Here is a 19,575-nt window from a genome sequence, read left to right as displayed (position 1 = left end):
AGTCTCAAGGATTCCTCCCAACATTTAGATTTTATAATTCTAACATCATTTTTATCTCAGTCAACTAGCTCAGGGTTGGCCAGTGAGCTGGCCATCTGTTTTTGTAAATAAAGTTTTATCAATAATGAAAATATATATATATATATACACACACACATTAAATTTATTTGAGTGCAAGGAAAATGATACCAGATAGAAACATGGATCTACGCAAAAGAATAATGAATACCAGAAACAGTTAACATGTGAATAAATATAAAAGCCTTGTGTTCTCATTTTTAAGTTTCTTTAAAAGCTAACTGACTGTTTAAATCAAAAATAATAACAATGCATTGTGGACTGTAGACCAGATACAGAAGAAAAATGTATGACAACAATAGCATAAAGGATAGAAGGAGGAAACAGAAGTATACTGTTCTAAGGTTTTTATATTATAAATGAAGGGATTTATATCATTTGAAGATAGACTGAAGTAAGTTAAAGCTGTATATTGTAAACACTTCATCAATAACTAAAAAGTAAAACAAAGAGGTACTGCTAATAAGCCAATAAACCAAAAAAAAAAAAAAACAAATCCGTTGCCACCGAGTCTATTCCAATTCATAGCAGCCCTTTAGGACAGCAGAACTGCCCCATAGGGTTTCCAAGGAGTGGCTGGTGGATTCGAACTGCTGACTTTTTGGTTAGCAGCCAAGCTCTTAATCACTGTGCCACCGGGGCTCCAATAAGCCAACAGTGGAGATAAAATGGAATCATAAAAAATACTCAAATAATCCAAAATCAAGCAGAAAAGAAGGGGGAAAAAAACAGAACAAAGAACAAATGGGCTAGATAGGAAAAAACCAAGATAGTAGACTTACAAACTAACCATATCAACATAATCACTATATAAACAGTCTAAACTTTACAAGTAAAAGGCAGAGATTATCACAATGGATAAAAAAGCAAGGCCCAACTATGTGCCGCCTACAAGAAACATAATTATAAAAGACACAGATTGGTTAAAAGTAAAATGATAGAAAATAATAGATCATGCAAATACTAATCATAAGAGAGCTGAAGTGGCTATACTAATACCAAAGTTGACTCCAAGAAAATGACTATTGCTAAGAATAAAGAGAGAAATTTTATAATGATAAAAATATCAATTCTTCAGAAAGACACATTGTTGTTGTTGCTGTTGCTGTTTAGGTGCCGTAGAGTCAGTACCAACTCATAGTGACCTTATGTATAACAGAACGAAATGTTACCCAGTCCTGCATCATCCTCACAATTGTTGCTAAGTTTGAGTTCATTGTTTCAGCCACAGGAAGAAACACAAAAATCCCAAATGTGTAGGCAACTAATAACAGAGCTTCAAAACATATGAAGCAAAAACTGATACATCGGAGAAGTAGACAAATCCAGAGTTATAACTAAATATTTCAGCACACCTCCTCTCAGTAAATGACAGAACACGTAGACAGAAAATCAATAAGGACACAGAAAACGTGAACAATGCCATCAACCTACATAACCAAATTGACATTTATAAAACAATACACCCAACAGTAGAAAACATTTTTTTTTCCAAATGCACATGGAACATTCACCACAAGAAATCATATGATGAGCTATAAAACAAGTTATCAATAAATTTTCAAAAACTGCAATCTCTGAACAGAATTAAATTAGAAATTAATAAAATATCTAAACTCTCTTCCCTTCCAACAAAACCTGGAAACTAAGCAATACTTCTAAATAACTCATTAGACAAAGAAGAAATCACAAGGGAAATCAGAAACTATTTTGAATTGACTAATGATGAAAACACTATATACCAGCATGTGTAGGATATGCTTAGTGATAAACTAAGGATGTTGGAGTCACAAGCTAGGAAAAGCTTTGGACCCTTGATAACTGAGGAGTAGTCAAATTAGTTCTCAAATGCTTGTCTCCAGGCTTCTTATACATAAAAAAGAAATTAATTTCTATGTTGTTTAAGAGATTTGTCTACTTCTCAAAAAGTACATGATTATGTCAGTAAAATAAATCATTTTTAATATAAACGTTTTAGTAATTGGCTTTTTCTTTTTAAAAAACAAAAAATTTTAACCAGGTGATGATTTTTTTTTTAATTTTGAGATTATGCAGTTCCTTAGGGTTTCAATTTGCTTCTGCCATCGATCAAAACAATATCCTAATTTCTCCCTTTCCAAATGATTCCTCAATCTGGAATAAAGCAGTCAAGAAAAAAAAAATTTATCTCCCTATCGGCAGGAAGAAATTTTAAGCTGTATTATTGCTCCATTAATCTCTGGTGAAACTTTAAAAAAAATGTAAACTGTATTATCATTCCATTAATCTCAGGCAAATCTATGCACACCAGTGATTCCTACCTTCATGCTTGTCCTAAAGTATATGGTCTACACTGTTAATTTTTGAAAGGCTTAGAAAAGAAAGACCAATAATGTTTGGAATAGCTGGGAGGAGTTTCGCTGCAGTCCCAGAATTTCGGTAGAAGAAAGAAGAGCATACAATACATTGTACTCGTTAAGAGTTCAGGCTCTGAAGTCAGAAGGACTAAGGCTCAAAACTCAACTCCATTACTTGCTGACTGTGTTAACTCAGGCAAGTTACTTAAAATTCTCGCTTTGCTTTTCCTATCTGAAAAAATGTAAATAGTAGTATCTTCCTCATAAGGATCTTGTTAGCATAAAATGAGCATCTGCATGGACCTAGAAAGCAGTTAAGCAGTGCCAGGTATACAGTAAGCACTCAAATAGCAAAAGCTCTGAGGTGAGAATGAGCACAGCATGTAAAAGGACCCACAGATTCTTATTAATGAGTGGTCAGAAATTTTAAAAAAAAGGCTTTTGGAGACAAAATACTTTTGAAAATTAAGCAGGCTCACAGAAGAAATACATATGCCCATATGATGAAAAGATGGTCATAATCTCACAAGAAATTAAAAATCGAAAACACTGGGTTTTTTTTGCTCAGGATTAAGGATACTCAAAAATTTTAGTTCACAAATAAGCAATTTTACTTCTAGGAATCTATCCTGCAGAAGTACTGACATATGTGCGTAAAGATATGCATACAAGTATGTAATTAATGCATAACGGTCTATTATATCAAAAAACAAAAGTAAACAATGTTCCTCATTAGGTGATGGTTAAACAAGCATAGAACATCCATCCTACCAACAGGATACAAATGCTAGAAACATAATTAAAAAGGATGAAGTATATCTAAATTTACTGACATGAAAACATTTTAAGACAATGTTATGCAGAAAAAGCAAGTTGCAAGAAAAAGTAGAGAATTATCACCTATCTGTAATTTTAAACTACAAATATGCCCATCGTCAATAGACTGCATAAACAAACTGTGCTGTAAGTGGACTACAACTATACATTACATAGTATTGCACATGATTACAACAGCACATAACATTGCTGGAATATAATATTAACTAAGATAACAAGTTGCAGAAGAATACAGTATGATTCCATTTATAAAAATTTCAAAGCCACACAAAACTCAATAGATTGTTCAGTATTATAAACATACATGATTAAAACTCGAAACAAAAATTAGGAAATGCTAAAAATAAAATTTAGGATAAAAGTCATCTCTGCAGAGAGAGGAAAAAGAATGGGATGAGGAAGGGCACAGGCAGGACTTCATAAATGATATGTTCTTTTTCTTAAACTGAGTGTTAGGTACGTGGATATTCCTTCTACCATGATTCTGTCTACCTTATGTATGATGTGTACATGCTATTTTTCTCTATTTAATACCTAATACAATTTTTAAACTGCACATGTATATATGCGCCCAGACATGTATGCAAAAGCAAGGAAAAAACCTAGAATGATATAAATTAAACTCCTAGTGGTTTCTTTCCTATGGGGGGAGGTGAACCCTCATGTTTTATGATAGATACTCCCCTACTGTTTGAATCTGAGATTAATTATACAACTTTTATTAAATTTATAAAAGAAATTAGATTTTTCCATTAAAAGTATAATTATGAAAATATAACCACGTGGAAAATACGTTAGTACAGCTGAGTAAAGAATTATATTTATACCACGATTACATCTATGTACAAATACGTGCACACTGACAAGAATAGAAGAGTTACAGGTAACGTGATCTAATGGAGTGGTTGGTTCATGGGCAACTTTTTTATAGCTTTAATTTCTTGGAAGTTTTAGTTCTTGGAAAAATTTTGTATTTCATTAGTACTACCTCACTTGGAGAGAAATTAAAGAAAAATGACAAGTGCAGGAACGCCAACTCTCCACCTTCAGGTTAGCCAAGTGAAAAATCTACCCACATGGGAAGGCTGAATGAGTTAGAGCCAACCGACAATGGATAATGCACGCTGTGCCAGTAAGTGCACTCAAAACAACTGGAGAGGTTCCCCACCACACCAAGGAGATTACATCAAAAGGTTCTGAAGTGCATATGTACATTTTAGTACTTAACTGAGAGCTGATGCTGCCAAGTAAAAGTGCAGAAGGGGCAGGGAAGGCTCCAGAGAGCAGAGAGCCTAGGAATATGTTTAAAAAAAAACAAAAAAGGAAGAGGATAAATAGGGAGGGACAGGAAAGTAGGGAGGGAGGGAAGCTAAGTGCCAAAGGAACAAAGAAAAGAATAATAGGAATAAAAATTTAAGGGAACCCAAAATCATAATGAGGAATAGGCATTAATGATACAAACTGTTCTGTGGTCTTTACAAATGCTCCCTCTAACCTATTCACTGGTTGCCAAAAATTGGCAATTTGCATAAAGGCATGAAGGAAAACTGGGGGGGGGAGTCTATTTCCTTTTCCTACCCAAAATATCATTGATTTAAAGTTAATATAAATAAAACCTTTCAATAAAAAACTAAAAAACATCGCAATGCAGATTTGCAGAGAAAAATGTTTAATTTGCTTTCTGGGTTTATCACTATTTTAAAAGCAGAGGCTCTGTAACAAAGAGAACAAGAGAACCAACTGCTGTTAGAGTCGACCAGCTGCCATCAGGTCAACTCCCACTCATGGTGACCCCACGTGTGTCAGAGTAGAACTGTGCTCTATATGGTTTTCAATGGCTGATTTTTCGGAAGTAGATCACCAGGCCTTTCTTCTGAGGCGCCTCTTCCCCTCTATTTTCTTTCTTCCTATCAGGGTTTTTCCACACCTATTTCTGACAACCAATATTTCATGAGCTCTATCCCTGCCAAAATATTCTGATTGACCATCACCACCCACCACCTGGCAAAGGTCTTGTCTTCTCCATTCTTTCCCCATCTTCTTCCTCCCCACCCCCTCCTTTCTCTAAGAAATCTTATTCTCAGCTTCTTCTCACTGTCTCAAATCTTTTCTGGAAATAGGCAGGTTACACGCGCTAGTGTTTATTTTTACTTTCTCTGCACTATTCCCTGCCTTTTGCCTACAGCCTTTGTCCATAATTAACTTGCACCTTCTCCCTGCCTTTGGTTTTTCCCCTACTACAATCTATACTCCACAGAGCCACATGAGTTTCTTTCTACAACATAAATCTGATCATGTCATTATCCTCCTTAAAGCCCTTCAGGCATTCCCCTCTGCATACAGAATACACTTCCAACTCCTTGTCATCCAACCTGGCATCAAAAGTCACCTTTCAGTCTTGTCTCCCATCTTGAAAACTACAGTAAGCATTAAATAAAAACTAAATAAATTTAATAAAAGAGAATATTTTCCAAGCCTTTCTAGAAATTTTATTTCATGACCTAGTAATGTACTATTTATGTAACTGACAAATGTATTCATCTCAACCATGCAATACTACCACCAAACTCAAACTTTTACAACACAGCTAAATAAAGTTATGTCCACATAACATATCAAAACTGGACTGGACTATTTAAAATATTTCTATTTTGCCATTCCAAAATTAAAATGTAAGGTAGGTCATAAGGAATCTAAATCAGTAACTATTTTCTAAAACAGCTGTTTGGATTCTTAACAGGGTATCACACGTCCCATATAAGAAAGCGTGGCAAAAAAAATCAAAGTTGCTTTATGAGATAAATCCCTACCTTAGTGAGTCCCACTCTTTTTTCATCTGGAATGATTCTGAAGTTTACCGTATAACTTATACAAGCTATTCATCTTTAACAGATTCCTTATTTTCTTCCGAATAGGTAAATACATCTATTTCAAATCAAATTTATAAAATTTACTAAAGAAACCAGTATACTGGCTTACACATACCAAAATATGGGTTCTCATGAGAATCATACCACTGTTTAATTAAATGTTATAGGATCTTGCAAACAGATTCAAGACTAGCACCATCTGTCTGGGTTGCAAAGCTCAGTTTCACCCCGTATCACCAAATAGTAACAAAATACTAGTTTTATACATTCAAGCAATTTAGAGACAATCAATGAATGTAATCTTTCTGAGATCATGACACTTGATTCAACCCATGCAGATCATCACACTTTGTATGTAAAACAATATACTTTGAAAAATGTACATTTTTAGTAACTTAAACTTTAGATAAGAACTTCTATTTCAGAAGGTAAATATTTATGCTCTTTAGTAGCTGAAATGCAGATTTGTGCTCTGGTATAAATTCTAAAGGTTAAACTGGTCAGGTGTTATATAAATCTGAAAATTAAAAAATACTTGTTTTTATTTATTTAGAATAATTATTATGTAACTAAATTTTCCTAACATATCTGTAGCTGTAGTATTACACAACAACATATTTTTGATAGAATTTCCATTCCTTTTGTTAATGTAAAAAATACTAAAAAAGAGAAAGAAAATTATAAATAGAACCATCTGTGGAATTTGAAGACCACAGACAGTAAAGATGACTGAGAAAATGTTTAAAAAATCTCATTACATTCCTGAATTCAGAAACAGAAAATAGTGCTTGCCATTTCAACTCATAATAGAAACAACTAATACAGGCACCCCTGATATTAGGTAAAACACATCCTCTGCACCTCCCACACTGACTATTACAGCAGATTACCATAAAGTAAAAAGGAGCCCTGGTGGAGCAACGAGTAAACGCGCAGCTGCTAACTGAAACACTGACAGTTCGAATCCACCCAGCAGCTTTGCAAGAGAAAGACGTGGTGATCGGTTCCCGTAAAGATCACAGCCTAGAAATCCCTATGGAGCAGTTCTACTCTGTCGCATGGGATTACTGTGAGTCAAAATTGACTCAAGGGTGCCTAAAAACAACTATAAAGTAAAACCCTAAAGGCGCATAAGTACTCTTGTCTTCATCTCCTTCAACTGTGGAAGAAATTGTGAAAGAACATGTGTGAGGTGTTAGAAAGTAAAAATGCCACCCCCAGCTATTTTGTCCCAGGATCTAGTCTTACCAATCAATGGACCACTAAATCCACCTTCACTGAAACTGTATGAAAACAAAGTACAGTGGACCACTAGACTCAGAACCAGAGAAGGCAGCCTTACAAGCAGGGCTGGAATCCTTGGCATACATCCACAAGTGGCTGGGGGCAAAAGTGGAGCTCTTCCCAGGGTCTTCTGCTCCTACAGTAACTCCCTGCTCCTCAATCCTGCCCCCATCAAAAGGTACTAAATTGTGGGCTTAGGCAGCAATGGAGAGCAAAAAGCAGAACTAAGATAATAAATTACAAAAAGAAAAGAAGACATTGACCAAAGAAGTATCCTTTAAAATAAGATTTTCTGGGGTGGCTGACTAAACTGTCTCTAAATGGTTTTTAAAGGAAAAGAACCAAAAAATTTTATGAACAAGGGCAGCATCTGATCCATTTCAAGGGAGCTTACTTTGAAGAATACTTCTCATCTGGTCAGATGTATTACAGGTTCTGGTGTGACTAGGTCAAAATCAGTTCTTGTCATAATCTACTAATGCAAAATAAATAACTCACCAAATAAAATGCAAATTTTTAGATAAAATTTTAAAAGAAAAACTGATTTCATTTATTCAGAGTCAAGCTCAGTACCTTTAATCTCTGAACCTAAAAAGCATTCAAACTAAATTGAGACTGTCCCCACTTCCTTCAAATTTATTTCTATTTCTTTCTAATATCCTCACACCTTTTATTTCTAAAATGTGTCTTCCTCTTTTTCAATGCTAACCCCATCACCAGAGTTCCTGATACCATCTCCAGCCAGACCTGTTTCATCAATTATCAATTTGTGTCTTCCATCATTCTCTCTGTCTCTCCATTATTGTTGCTCCTAACTCTACAAACAGCAAACAAGGATATCTCATTTAAAAAATTTCCTTTACTCTACCTTTTAGGCTCCTACCCTCCCCACGCTCCCACACCTGCTTGCTTCACTGTCAACCGTCTTCAACTAAAAGTGAACATGCATGCTCATCTTGCAATTCATTCATTCCTCAAGCCACTGTTACCCAGATTCTGCCCTCAACATTCAAACGCAATGATTTCAACAAACTACTAAACTGCCCAAATAACAAACCTCATCTTCTTTCACTCCTTACCTCTTAGAGGTGCACTGCAATTGTCTTTGAAAAGCATGATTATTCCCTTTATTTTTATGTCTGAGAAAGCAAATCATATGGTCTACTTAAAGCATACATAACATATACATTCATGACTTAAATGTCTAGGCTTCATAAGAAGAAATAATCTTGGACAAAATCTAATTTCTTTTAAATGCAGAGAATTTAAAGAATGATGGGCTATAGAGTTCAACAATTTTAATTTGTCTATGTAAGAGAGCAACCCTAGACTTTTAAACACGTTATTAAATGTAACACTATTTAACACATTTGTTTTTTTCCTCCAATTCATTTCTCTTAATAGTTTCTATTATCTTCTTGGATTATCTCCCGCCTTTAGTTTCATATCCCATCTGCTCATTTAAGATCCACGTCTGTCCAGTTTCTGAAATATTTGTCACTTTAGTCATTAGCATTTTGTGTAACAGAGCACTGTTTTTTTAAAAGTTCAGAACTGAATTATTTTAGAACTGAATATTATTCTATCACCATTTCTTAATCTAAATTGCCTGCCCACACTCCAAGTTTTCCACCTTAATGAAAACTGGGATTCACTAAGGTTTTGTACTATTTTTTAAAAGGAAACCAAGAATCACGACCATAAACTAAAAGCGTTCTCCTACATACCATCTCAGTAAAGATTTTCAAGGATAGACTTAGAGTTGTCAGTGGAGCTTCTAAAGAATGCCCTTCTCATTCCTCTCTAGCCAACTATATCCATTCATTCCTTCAAGATCCAGCTTAAGCCTCCCCTCTGGGATTTTTTCTGGCTATGAGGCACTAAGCTGATCGTGTTGTTCTCCCTCTGCGCTTAAACACAGCATGTTAGAAATTAAATAGTGCACATAGGTCTATTTCCCACATTATCAGACTCCTAGCCCTTTCTGTATGTCCAAGCCACATTTTAATCATTTTTGATGTACATTATTCCAAAATAAGTTATCCATGTCCCTAATTTCTCAAACACAGCATCACACACAAAAAAAATTAAAAACTTCTAGTTTACTGGCTATCCCATCTACTCTCACCCCAATTCCTGTCTTCATCCCACTGGGGCTCAGAAGTCTTCATTTACCACACAAAACAGCAAGCAGAAGGCATGTCTCTAGGAGTGAGTGAAGAAGGGAAGATCTAAAGAGCAAAGAAACGCAAAGTCTTTACTTGATAACTTCACAGAACCTGCCACTATTCTAACCTTTCTCAAAGTTTTAATAAAAGGGCATCAGCAAAGAGGAAGCAGTGGCAGGTCCCTGCAGGAAAGGAAGGGAAAACCTGCCTTCAATCTTCAATCCAAAAGTGCTACTCTTTCCACAGGGAGCCGTCTCAAAACTTTTTAAGCATTTCTTTAGGATAGCAAGCCTCCCCTAGGCCTTGAGAAGAGGGCATAGAGCTGGCACACACAATCACTCCCACTGCCTGGAGCTGAGAAGACTTTAGAGAGTGTCTGTTCTCCCAGGCACTGCAGTCAAAGGGAAGGTGTGCCTGACATTCTAAATGGCAGCAATAAATATAAGTTGGTCCCCGTAAAAACGCTGTCATAAATAGCATTTGCGTTCTACAACACAAGTAATCAAGTACAAAACAAGGTAAATAGGCTCACCATCATTTGTAGCAACAGAGGTTTTTTTTGTGAAAAACTTACAAATTAACTTTTTCTAATATTTTTGAATTCATCTACATGTAAAATTCTAAACCTCTGGATAAAAACTGAAGACACTATTCCTACTGGACAAGACTAACACAAAAAGTACAGATTTGTGGGGGTCACAGGGTCGCCATGAGTCTCAGAGGGCAACTGGCTTGGTTTTTCTGGTTTTCCTTCCTTCAACAAGGCCTAAACAATATTTTTAGATGGTACCGCATATAATGGAAAATAGAAATTAGTCATGTGGTTGAGTATATATACTCTGTTCAAAACATAACAAGGGTTGTGACATGCATGTCGGATTAAAATGTGATTTAGTCTTTAGGAAGAAAAAGATACTAAGTACTATTTCTGACATTCCCTGAGACAAATCTCAATATGTTAACAGAACTGCTTTTTAAAGTTCAAAGAGCACTCTGGAGCTGCCAAGGAATTAATAGCTTAAAGTACCAAAAAAGAGCCACAGTTCAACTTCCAGTCTCACCCAGTCATAGCTCAGGGCTAGTACAACAAAATCACCAGGCATATTAAAGACGCACCACGCAACTGTGAATCATATACACAAATGAAAAGTTGTAACATCTAAATACGAATTTCAAGTTTTTCTTCTCAATCACGCTTATTTTCAAGGAAAGAGACTCAAAGAACAATGTAATCCTCTGCTCTCTCAAAAAAAGTACAAACACAACATAACTGCTATACTTAAAACAAGTAATTTTACCATACCAACTTCCTGGTTAACTGCTTACGGCCACTCTATAACTTTAGTTGTACTTTGCTAGAAGTTTCTTTCTATTAAAGAACATTCTCTAGTCATCCAGAGTGCTTTTCTTAAAAAGAACTCAAAATGACTTTTCAAACTACCTGCCTTCCATATTTCCACCAAGCTTATAGAACAAGAAACTGAGGCACAGATCATTACGAGACTTCATCTGACTAGTCACTAGTAAAAAATTATAATACATTTCAAGTTTCCCCGTTACCAATTCACTGTCCACTTTACTGGGCTCATGGAAAGTAATTTTCTAACTAAAGGCTGAGTAAATGCCCTCCTGTACAGCTCAGATAATAAAAATAACAGAATCCTGACCCTGGATCAAGCCACCAACAAAACCCCCGGCAGGTTCCCAAATCTAAAGGTTACCTAACATGCTATATTGTTGTTGTGTGCCACACAGTCAATTCCCACTTACAGCGACCCCATATGACTAAGTAGACTTGCCGTATAGGGTTTTCTAGGCTGTAATCTTTAGGACTAAGGTGCACCTGACCCAACCCATGGTATTTTCAATCGCCTCGTACGCATGCGAAAGCTGAACAATGTAATAAGGAAGACCGAAAAAGAATCGACGCCTTTGACTTACGGTGTTGGCAAAGTATATTGAATATACCATGGAATGCCAGAAGAACGAACAGATCTGTCTTGGAAGAAGTACAGCCAGAATGCTCCTTAGAAGCAAGGATGGAGAGACTTTGTCTTAAATACTTTAGACATGTTACCAGGAGGGACCAGTCCCTGGGGAAGGGCATCATGCTTGGTGAAGTAGAGGGGAAGCAGAAAGAGAAGACCCTCAACGAGATGGATTGACACAGTGGCTACAACAATGGGCTCAAACATGGCAACCACTGTGAGGATGACGCAGGACCAAGCAGTGTCTCGTTCTGTTGTACGCCAAGGTCACTATGAATCAGAACCTACTCCACAGCACCAAACAACAAACATCTTCACATGAGTAGATTACCAGATCTTTTCTCCAGCGGAATGGCTGGTGGATTCAAAGAGCTGACCTTTCGGTTAGCAGCCAAGTGCTTACCCATTATGCCACCAGGGCTCCTTTAACATCCTATAAAAAACAAAAAACTCATAGCGACCCTATAGGACAGAGCAGACAGAATTGCCCCATAGGATTTCCAGGAAGCGGCTGGTGGATTCCAACTGCTGACGTTTTGGTAAGCAGCCAAGCACTTACTAAATACTAACCGAATTCCTATTCCTTAGAGGTGTGACGGGCACAAGTCTATTAACCAGTTGAACTCTTTTTAATAAAGGTTTTCTAGAATGCATTTAAAATATTACCAAACCACAGTACATACTGGCTAAAAAGAAAACAACCAAACCTGTCGCCATCGAGTCGACTCAGCGGCCCTACAGGACAGAGTAGAACTTCCCCACAGAGTTTCCAAGGCTGTAATCTTTACGGAAGCAGACTGCCACATCTTTCTCCCACAGAGTGGACTGTCTAGATAATGTATATTCAGAACACAAACTAAACATCCAAACAAGTTCAAAGAAAAATAACATATAAGTGACCAGGACCTAACTGGGCAATAAGAACTTCATTAAGGATTAAGACGAAAGAGAGAATTATTATCCAACAATTCATTCATTTAACAAATAGTTTAATAAGAACTTCATTAAGGATTAAGACGAAAGAGAGAATTATTATCCAACAATTCATTCATTTAACAAATAGTTAATGAGCACATAGCTATGAAAAGAATGCAAAGATGATTTAGACAGGCTCACTGCCCTGCAGAAGCTCATATCCTTATCAGAGGTACAGAGAAGGAGGTGCACGTAAGGAGCAAGAGTGACTAGTTCTGCCTGTGGGAATGAGAGAAAGCCTCACAGAGGAGGTGACATCTGAACTACTTAAAAGATGAGTAGGACTGTTCCAGCCATATACGCATGGAAATAAACTAGGAGCTGGTTCCAATTGTTCCAGAGTTAGCTATATGTATGTTTGTCCATATTTTTCTTTAGGACATTAAAATTCAATCAAGAGACCTGCCAACACAAAAGTATTTTTTCACACCACTTATACTCTTTTGAATACCTTATTTATTAGCTCTCAAATTAAGCTCAGATGGATTTAATCATCTTTCCTATTTAATGAAATAGTGTGGAACTATATGAGGAAGCTTCATGTGTCTTACACATGGCGACAGGTTTGACTGTTTTCTTTTTAGCCAGTATGTACGTTCGTTGTAGGAAAAAAAGATCACAGTAATTTTCATGTAGTTTAACACCCTTTTAGATTATCAATCTTTGTAATTTCCACTCAGCATTATAAAAATACTGTTCACAATTATTCCTAAAAGTTAGTTTTAATACCAAACAAATGTCTTAAATAAATCCAATTAGTGTAGTGACTTAATACAAGTTAAAACTTATTACAGTAAAAAGATCTAGTGAAAATTGAAAAGAAAAAATATTTACCTGCAAATTTACCTACTTCTCTTCATGTTTCCCTATCTACGTTTTAAGTTAAATTTACAAATTTGAACTATGTCAAACAAAGACACAAATGAAACTTTAATATTATCAACTCAGGAGGTTCTTTTAACAGTAATGGAATTTCACTGTACTGGAAAAACTACAAAATGTAGCAAGCTGTCAGCCAGGGCTCTGTACAATTTCACAGTGGTGGAAATATGGTTTTAATAAGATTCTACCACAATTCATCTAGAATGAGAAAATAAACATTCAGAAATAGACATATAAATCAGAGTATGGAGATACCAATGAAAGAACATTTTTCCTTGGTCACAGTTGAGTCTCCTAACTGTCATCCAGAAAGAAAAGGAAAAAATCACCTTTTCTCCTTTTTTTAGACCAAAATCTAAATGTCTTTTAAAAGACATTTTATTAATTTGAAAAAAAACTCTATTCCAACAAACATAACTAAAACATGCTAATATAAATCCAAGTAAAACAGGAGTTCCAAAAAGAAGAATTTATGAGGATACAATCTATACCATTCTACAGATGATTTTGAAAGTTAAGTAACCAAACAATGTAGCGGAGTAGGAGAACTGTCCCTGAAATAAAAAAACACACCAACCGCAACATTTTAACAGAATTTAAAACTATGTTTATAACAACTAAAGCAAAGATAGAGAGCCATGCTTGTGTAAGTGACTTTACACTAAATAAAAATTGGGCACGCATACATATTTCATTTATGCAAATGAGTGTGAATTTACAATTCCTCGTTTATGTTAATATTTACCAAGATTAATGGAATATCATCTCCCCTATGTAATGAAGTGAATTCCCCCAACAGAACAAAGCTAACACCTTCAAATCTTTCGAATAAACAGTGAAAGCATATACTATAAAAGGAAATTACCTGAACGTGATCAGAAAGAAGAATTAAATGACTTGAGGAAACAGTCCTAAATTCCAAGAATACATTATAAATAATTTTGATTCACTAATTCTACAACTCTAAGCAAGTCCTATGAAAGAAATACGTGTGTATTTTTTTTTAAACAATGCACATTTTTAGGCTACCTAATTACCTTACTTTGTAATGCATTATAGTAAATGTAATTTCTCAAAATAGTAATGTTTATAAAATGACAGAATAAAAATTCTGGTGGCCAAACACAACATACAGGACATAGTTTGTAGAGATTTACACACAATCCATTTTAAATAAATGACACTAACAGTAATGTTGCAAAAATCTTTTCCTCCTTTCTAATAAATAGTTGCAATGCACAGTTCACAAATAATACCAAATATTCAACCATATTAACTAACTCTCATAAGTTTCGCCTAAGCTATTTTACTGGTTAGCTCCTGTGAAATAAATATAACACCATATTCAGAAAAAAAGAAAATACTAGTTTAAGGGAGAGCAACATTATTATTTGCTTCTACCAAAAGTCTAATCATTTCAGAAAAACATCTATTTTTGAAGCAAACTTTCAGTTGAAAGATGGTTGAATTAACGTTCATAAAAAATCCAGATAAACAATCTCATTATTATTTACATTAAGATTTTCATCTCAATTTTAAATAATTTTACAAACAACTAAAGAATGAACTTATCTCTTGGAAAGGATTATCATAATTTACAGCACATAGTACCAACTGGTGATACAGCATCTTGCTTATTAATCTCAAGAGTAGAGGTCTCTGAAAGTGTTTCATGAATACAATTAACTCACAATTAACTAAGCTAAATTAGCCAGTGAACAAAAAAGAAAAAAAGAATCAGTTTTTCCATACCTAATTAATATATTCTACCACTCTAACTTAATGTTATTTAAAGTAATGCCTTAACAGATTTTTCCCCAAATATCTAACACATTCATGATAAAATGAACAAAAACATGCCAAAGATAGTCGGCTATATAAGCACCTGGCATAAACTCAATAACTTTATTGATTAAAGGCACACCCCCTACCCATTATTCTAAGAAACAGACCCAATCTAACTTTCTCCCTATCAGCACTTGAAGCAATAACACAGCAAAATATTTTGTAGCATACATGTCCTAGGTACATTATTTTCTCTTCAAAATTATGAACTCATCACACGTACAAACAGCTCTTTAAAATGGTCCAGTAAACTGCTACACTATGCCTTAAATTGCTGTCTATTATGTACTTAAAAATATTTACTAGCAATTGGAGGTTAATATGGCAACTATTACCGGGTGGCAATTATTGCTATTAAAAATATATAAATACCGTAACCATGTGCTACTAACAAGATGCTAAACAGAAAACACGAATTAGCAAATTATAAATACTTTCATTAAAGACAATGAACCACCACGAAAAAGAATTCTTAATCTGAAAATACTAAAATTGCAAACTGGAATTAAAAACATACCTATGTATGTATTTGGGGGTTTTAAAAGATTATCGAAATCATTTTTTTTTAATATTATTATTTTCATTTGCTAATTCTCCTATTTGGTTCTAGCTCAAAAGAGTAGATTTCAAAGTTGCTACATTTACAACCATCTTCCCTTTCTACGAAAATAAATCTCTTAATGAAAAAAGACATCAGGTCAACAACAAAGCACCTTAAAAGCTTCAAATACAGAATTAAAGTTCCTCAATAGGAATTAAGTACTAATGTGTATATATGGGTTTCAATTCAGGGAGGAAGAATTTGAGATCACTCAATTACTCATATTCAGAAAATTCTAAGCAAATGAAACCAACATAAATGTGGAGCATACATACCTAAGAATTAGATCTCTCTCCTTATATACTTAAATCTAGCTAAAGCACACAAAATCGCTTCTCTCCATATTATCACAATAGAGAAACAAAACTAAAGATATACTTTAGACCTTACATCTGGAAATTATAATGTCTTCCCACAAGGGTGAGTTCACATACCATAGGGTGCACTGTTACACTTTCCAAAAAAGACAGATTTAACACACTTAACTGAATTAAAACTGAGTGAATATATAACAAGAGTCACCCAGAAATGTGATGGACAGCATGAGAAAACAGTTTTGAGTCACAAAGGCACAGCCAGGCATGCATTTAATGCAGTAGCTACAAATCTCACAGCAGTAAGAATAAGAACACATACAATGACCCATATCACATAATACACAATGCCATTTTTCACACCTTAGAAGAGGGGAGGAGGGGCTGAGAAGAGTATTTAGGAAATTTAATGCCTCAAAGTAGAAAAGTAAAAATTAGAAAGCAAAGTAAGTAAAGCACTAGCAGAAATCTTAAGGCACCTAACTGCACAATCAACTTTTGCTAAACCATAATGAACACCTTAAGGTAACAGAAAGTGGCTAGGTCATTACTGTGTTACCGAACTTTAATCTCTCGTTTATATTTCAATCCACACTAATATAAATAGGGAAATTCTCCATAAACAATACTTATCTTCACTCAAAAAAACTACAGGACACAAGGGAAAGTATGTTATTATTAAACATATAAAGAATTCTTAGAAGGCATGCTTTATTTTGAACACGTGATGACTGCATCTCCTTTCGCATTCTCAACTATTCTATATAAATGTACCTTAGGCAACATATTTTTAATATTCTAGGTTGCTGCTGTATATGATTTTCAATCAAAATTCTCAATTTGCAATCAGAAAAAGTACAATGATCAGCAGCTTTTTAACTGATTCATAATTAAAAAAAAAAAAATTGCACCTCATCCACCCTCCATGTACCAAAGAATTAAACACTTTACAGTGCTTAAAAAAAATCAAGCTATGCATTTCTGCGATTCTGAAGTTGAAAGGTGCTACATAAAGAGTAATTCTTAAAAAAAAAAAAATGCACTCAAAAATCAATTCCTGGTTTAAAGAGGTTTAGGGGAGATATACTCAAAGCACAAACCTTGAGTTGGTCATAATCAAAGTACAGCATCCTCGCCTACAAAATTGTTTCTCCAAAAGAATCTCAAGCATCTCATCTCTACGACATTATCTCTCACTTTAGCTTTTAAAAAAAGATAAAAGAAACAATATATCCTAGACACTGCCTATGCGTGTAATACACTGCAGTTGTCGACAAGAATCTACTGTATATAAATTAGCCACATACACACAAGCCATTACCAGTCAGCATGATAAATGGTAATTTGGGGGCTCTCTCCTCACTAATATTGGTCTACTTGGTTATTTTAATTACCTGTAAAAGTGTCAATGCGGTCACCAGCTGCCAAACAAAAAACACTTTAAATACCCCTTAATCAATATGTTTCCTTATCTATGAATCCCTGAACCTGACTGATACTAAATGATAGACAGTGGAAAAAAGAACAGGCAAAATGAGTTCTACTCCCATATATTAAAAGATCAAAAGAAAATCATCACAGTACTGAAAGGAAGAATTACTACTTATAAATGTATTTTAAGATTAAATAAATAAGAATGTTTGTAGAAAAAAAAAACGTAACCTGATTGTACTACAGTAGCACAGATACTATGTCACTCAGTCTTTGTAGCTAACAATCGCATGTGTTGATTTTTTTATCTGCATAAATACTGTAACATATTAAATAACACTTTCATTAGAAAAGTTGGCAAGAATTTGCATTTCTCCACTAGTCTCAAAGAAAAAAAAAATACATGCCACCCATAATTAAATGTAACTAATTACAATTTGAACATTCACTTATTTATCCAGTGTAAACAAAGATTAACAGGAAATGATCCTTCTATCTACAAGAGGTTAGAGAAAATAATTTTCAAAATGCATACTCTCCAAAAGGCAATCCCCCCAAAACAATGTACACAACTTAAGTTTTTTTTTCCCCAAGGCTAAATTAAATAGACCGTTCAGCCAATTTTCCGATTATATTCTACGCTTCAAACATAATTGCCTTACATCTGTTTACAAACCTTTGCTCAATATTTAAACAAATTCGTACTCTCCCCGGCACATAGCTATACATACAGTAACTCCTGCACAAAGCACATATTTAAAGACCACGCACTGCAATTATTAGCCTAAACGCCAGGTTTAACAACATGAATGTTTTCAGAGAAGGTAATACGACCCAATAAAAAGCAAAGATGGCATTTACCACCAAATGTCACTGCCACCGCCAGGAAAAGAGTTGCTGGAGTCCTATACATTTTTAATTTAGATGAATCTAGCCGCCGCCGTCGGGTGCCGGGCTTCCACGAGAACAATTGACACCCTAACTGCTTCAAGATTAAGGCAGGCGATTCAAATCCGAAGGAAAAGTTGTCAATTATCAGACAGAGAGCGAGCGAGGCGAAGGCAGATAAAAGCGATGTTATCAAACCGCCCAGCTTGTTGCTTTTTTGTGTACGTGTGGATTCGTTGTTAGGATAGAGAAAACAGTTTTTAAGACACAGGGGGAGAGAAAAAAGAAAAAGCTTTCTCCACCTTCCGTCGGCTCGGTGCAATGGCTTTACGGCTCTCCAGCGTAGTAAACCCCGAAAGGCGGGCGGCTGTCGATGTTTACAATCGTGGCAACTCCGGGTGCAAGAGTCCTCTACTGACACAATCGCATTCAATCAACTATTTTCGAGCGAAATTGCAGGTGTCATTATGGAATTTAAAATAAAGAAAATTCAAAAGGCAGGCGGGCGGGCAGCCGATCCGACGAGGTGGTAACAGGCTCCTGTCCATTGCAGGCGCAGGCAGCACCAGGCAAAGCCTTCCTTCCACATTTGGGGAAAAAGGGGGTAGAGGGGAGGGGGGTGTGATTGCAACAGAGGGTGGGCGTTCGGAGTGCGACCCAGAATCCGCAGCTTTGAGACTTCCACATGCAAATTCCACGCCGCGCGCCGCGCTCACAAACGATTTTTAAAGAGCCAAATAAACACTGGATGGGATCCAAGGCGAGGGAGAGACGATCCAAAAGGGGGAGAAGCGGCGAGAGGCGAACCGCCGGGAGAGGCGAGGGAGGGGCGAAGTCCCAGCGGCGGCGGGAGGAGAAAGTTGGTCGGCGGCGGAGGTCCGCAACCGGGGTCGGTGCCCCCCCCGGCCCAGCCCGCCTCCCCGCAGCCCGGCTACTCACCAGCGAGAAGAGGTTGGAGTGACAATCCTCCAGGCTCGCCCCGTTCGCCACCCAGTTCGCTGCCGCAGTCATGATCCTCCGCGAGCCCGGCCGCCAGAGCGTGGCATGTCGGAGCGAGGCGTCCGAGGCGAGGCCGGGC

At 36.0% G+C, this 19,575-nt stretch overlaps 1 protein-coding gene across 2 annotated transcripts in view; it reads right to left on the bottom strand.

The window, feature by feature from the left end:
• Positions 1-19,569, bottom strand: part of MED13L (mediator complex subunit 13L) — a 271,111-nt gene extending 251,542 nt beyond the window's left edge. For both annotated transcript variants that reach the window (XM_004379045.1, XM_023733778.1), the window contains exon 1: positions 19,437-19,569. In XM_004379045.1, the coding sequence (XP_004379102.1) occupies positions 19,437-19,508 (72 nt within the window). In that variant the 5' untranslated portion in view covers positions 19,509-19,569. The remainder of the gene's footprint in view (positions 1-19,436) is intronic.
• Positions 19,570-19,575: the final 6 nt, after the last annotated feature.

Source organism: Trichechus manatus, unplaced genomic scaffold (assembly GCF_000243295.1).
Source record: "Trichechus manatus latirostris isolate Lorelei unplaced genomic scaffold, TriManLat1.0 scaffold00061, whole genome shotgun sequence".
In the NCBI taxonomy this organism is placed as follows: Eukaryota; Metazoa; Chordata; class Mammalia; order Sirenia; family Trichechidae; genus Trichechus; species Trichechus manatus.
The sequence above is the reverse complement of the archived record's forward strand: the minus strand, read 5'-3'. Positions and strand labels throughout refer to the sequence as shown.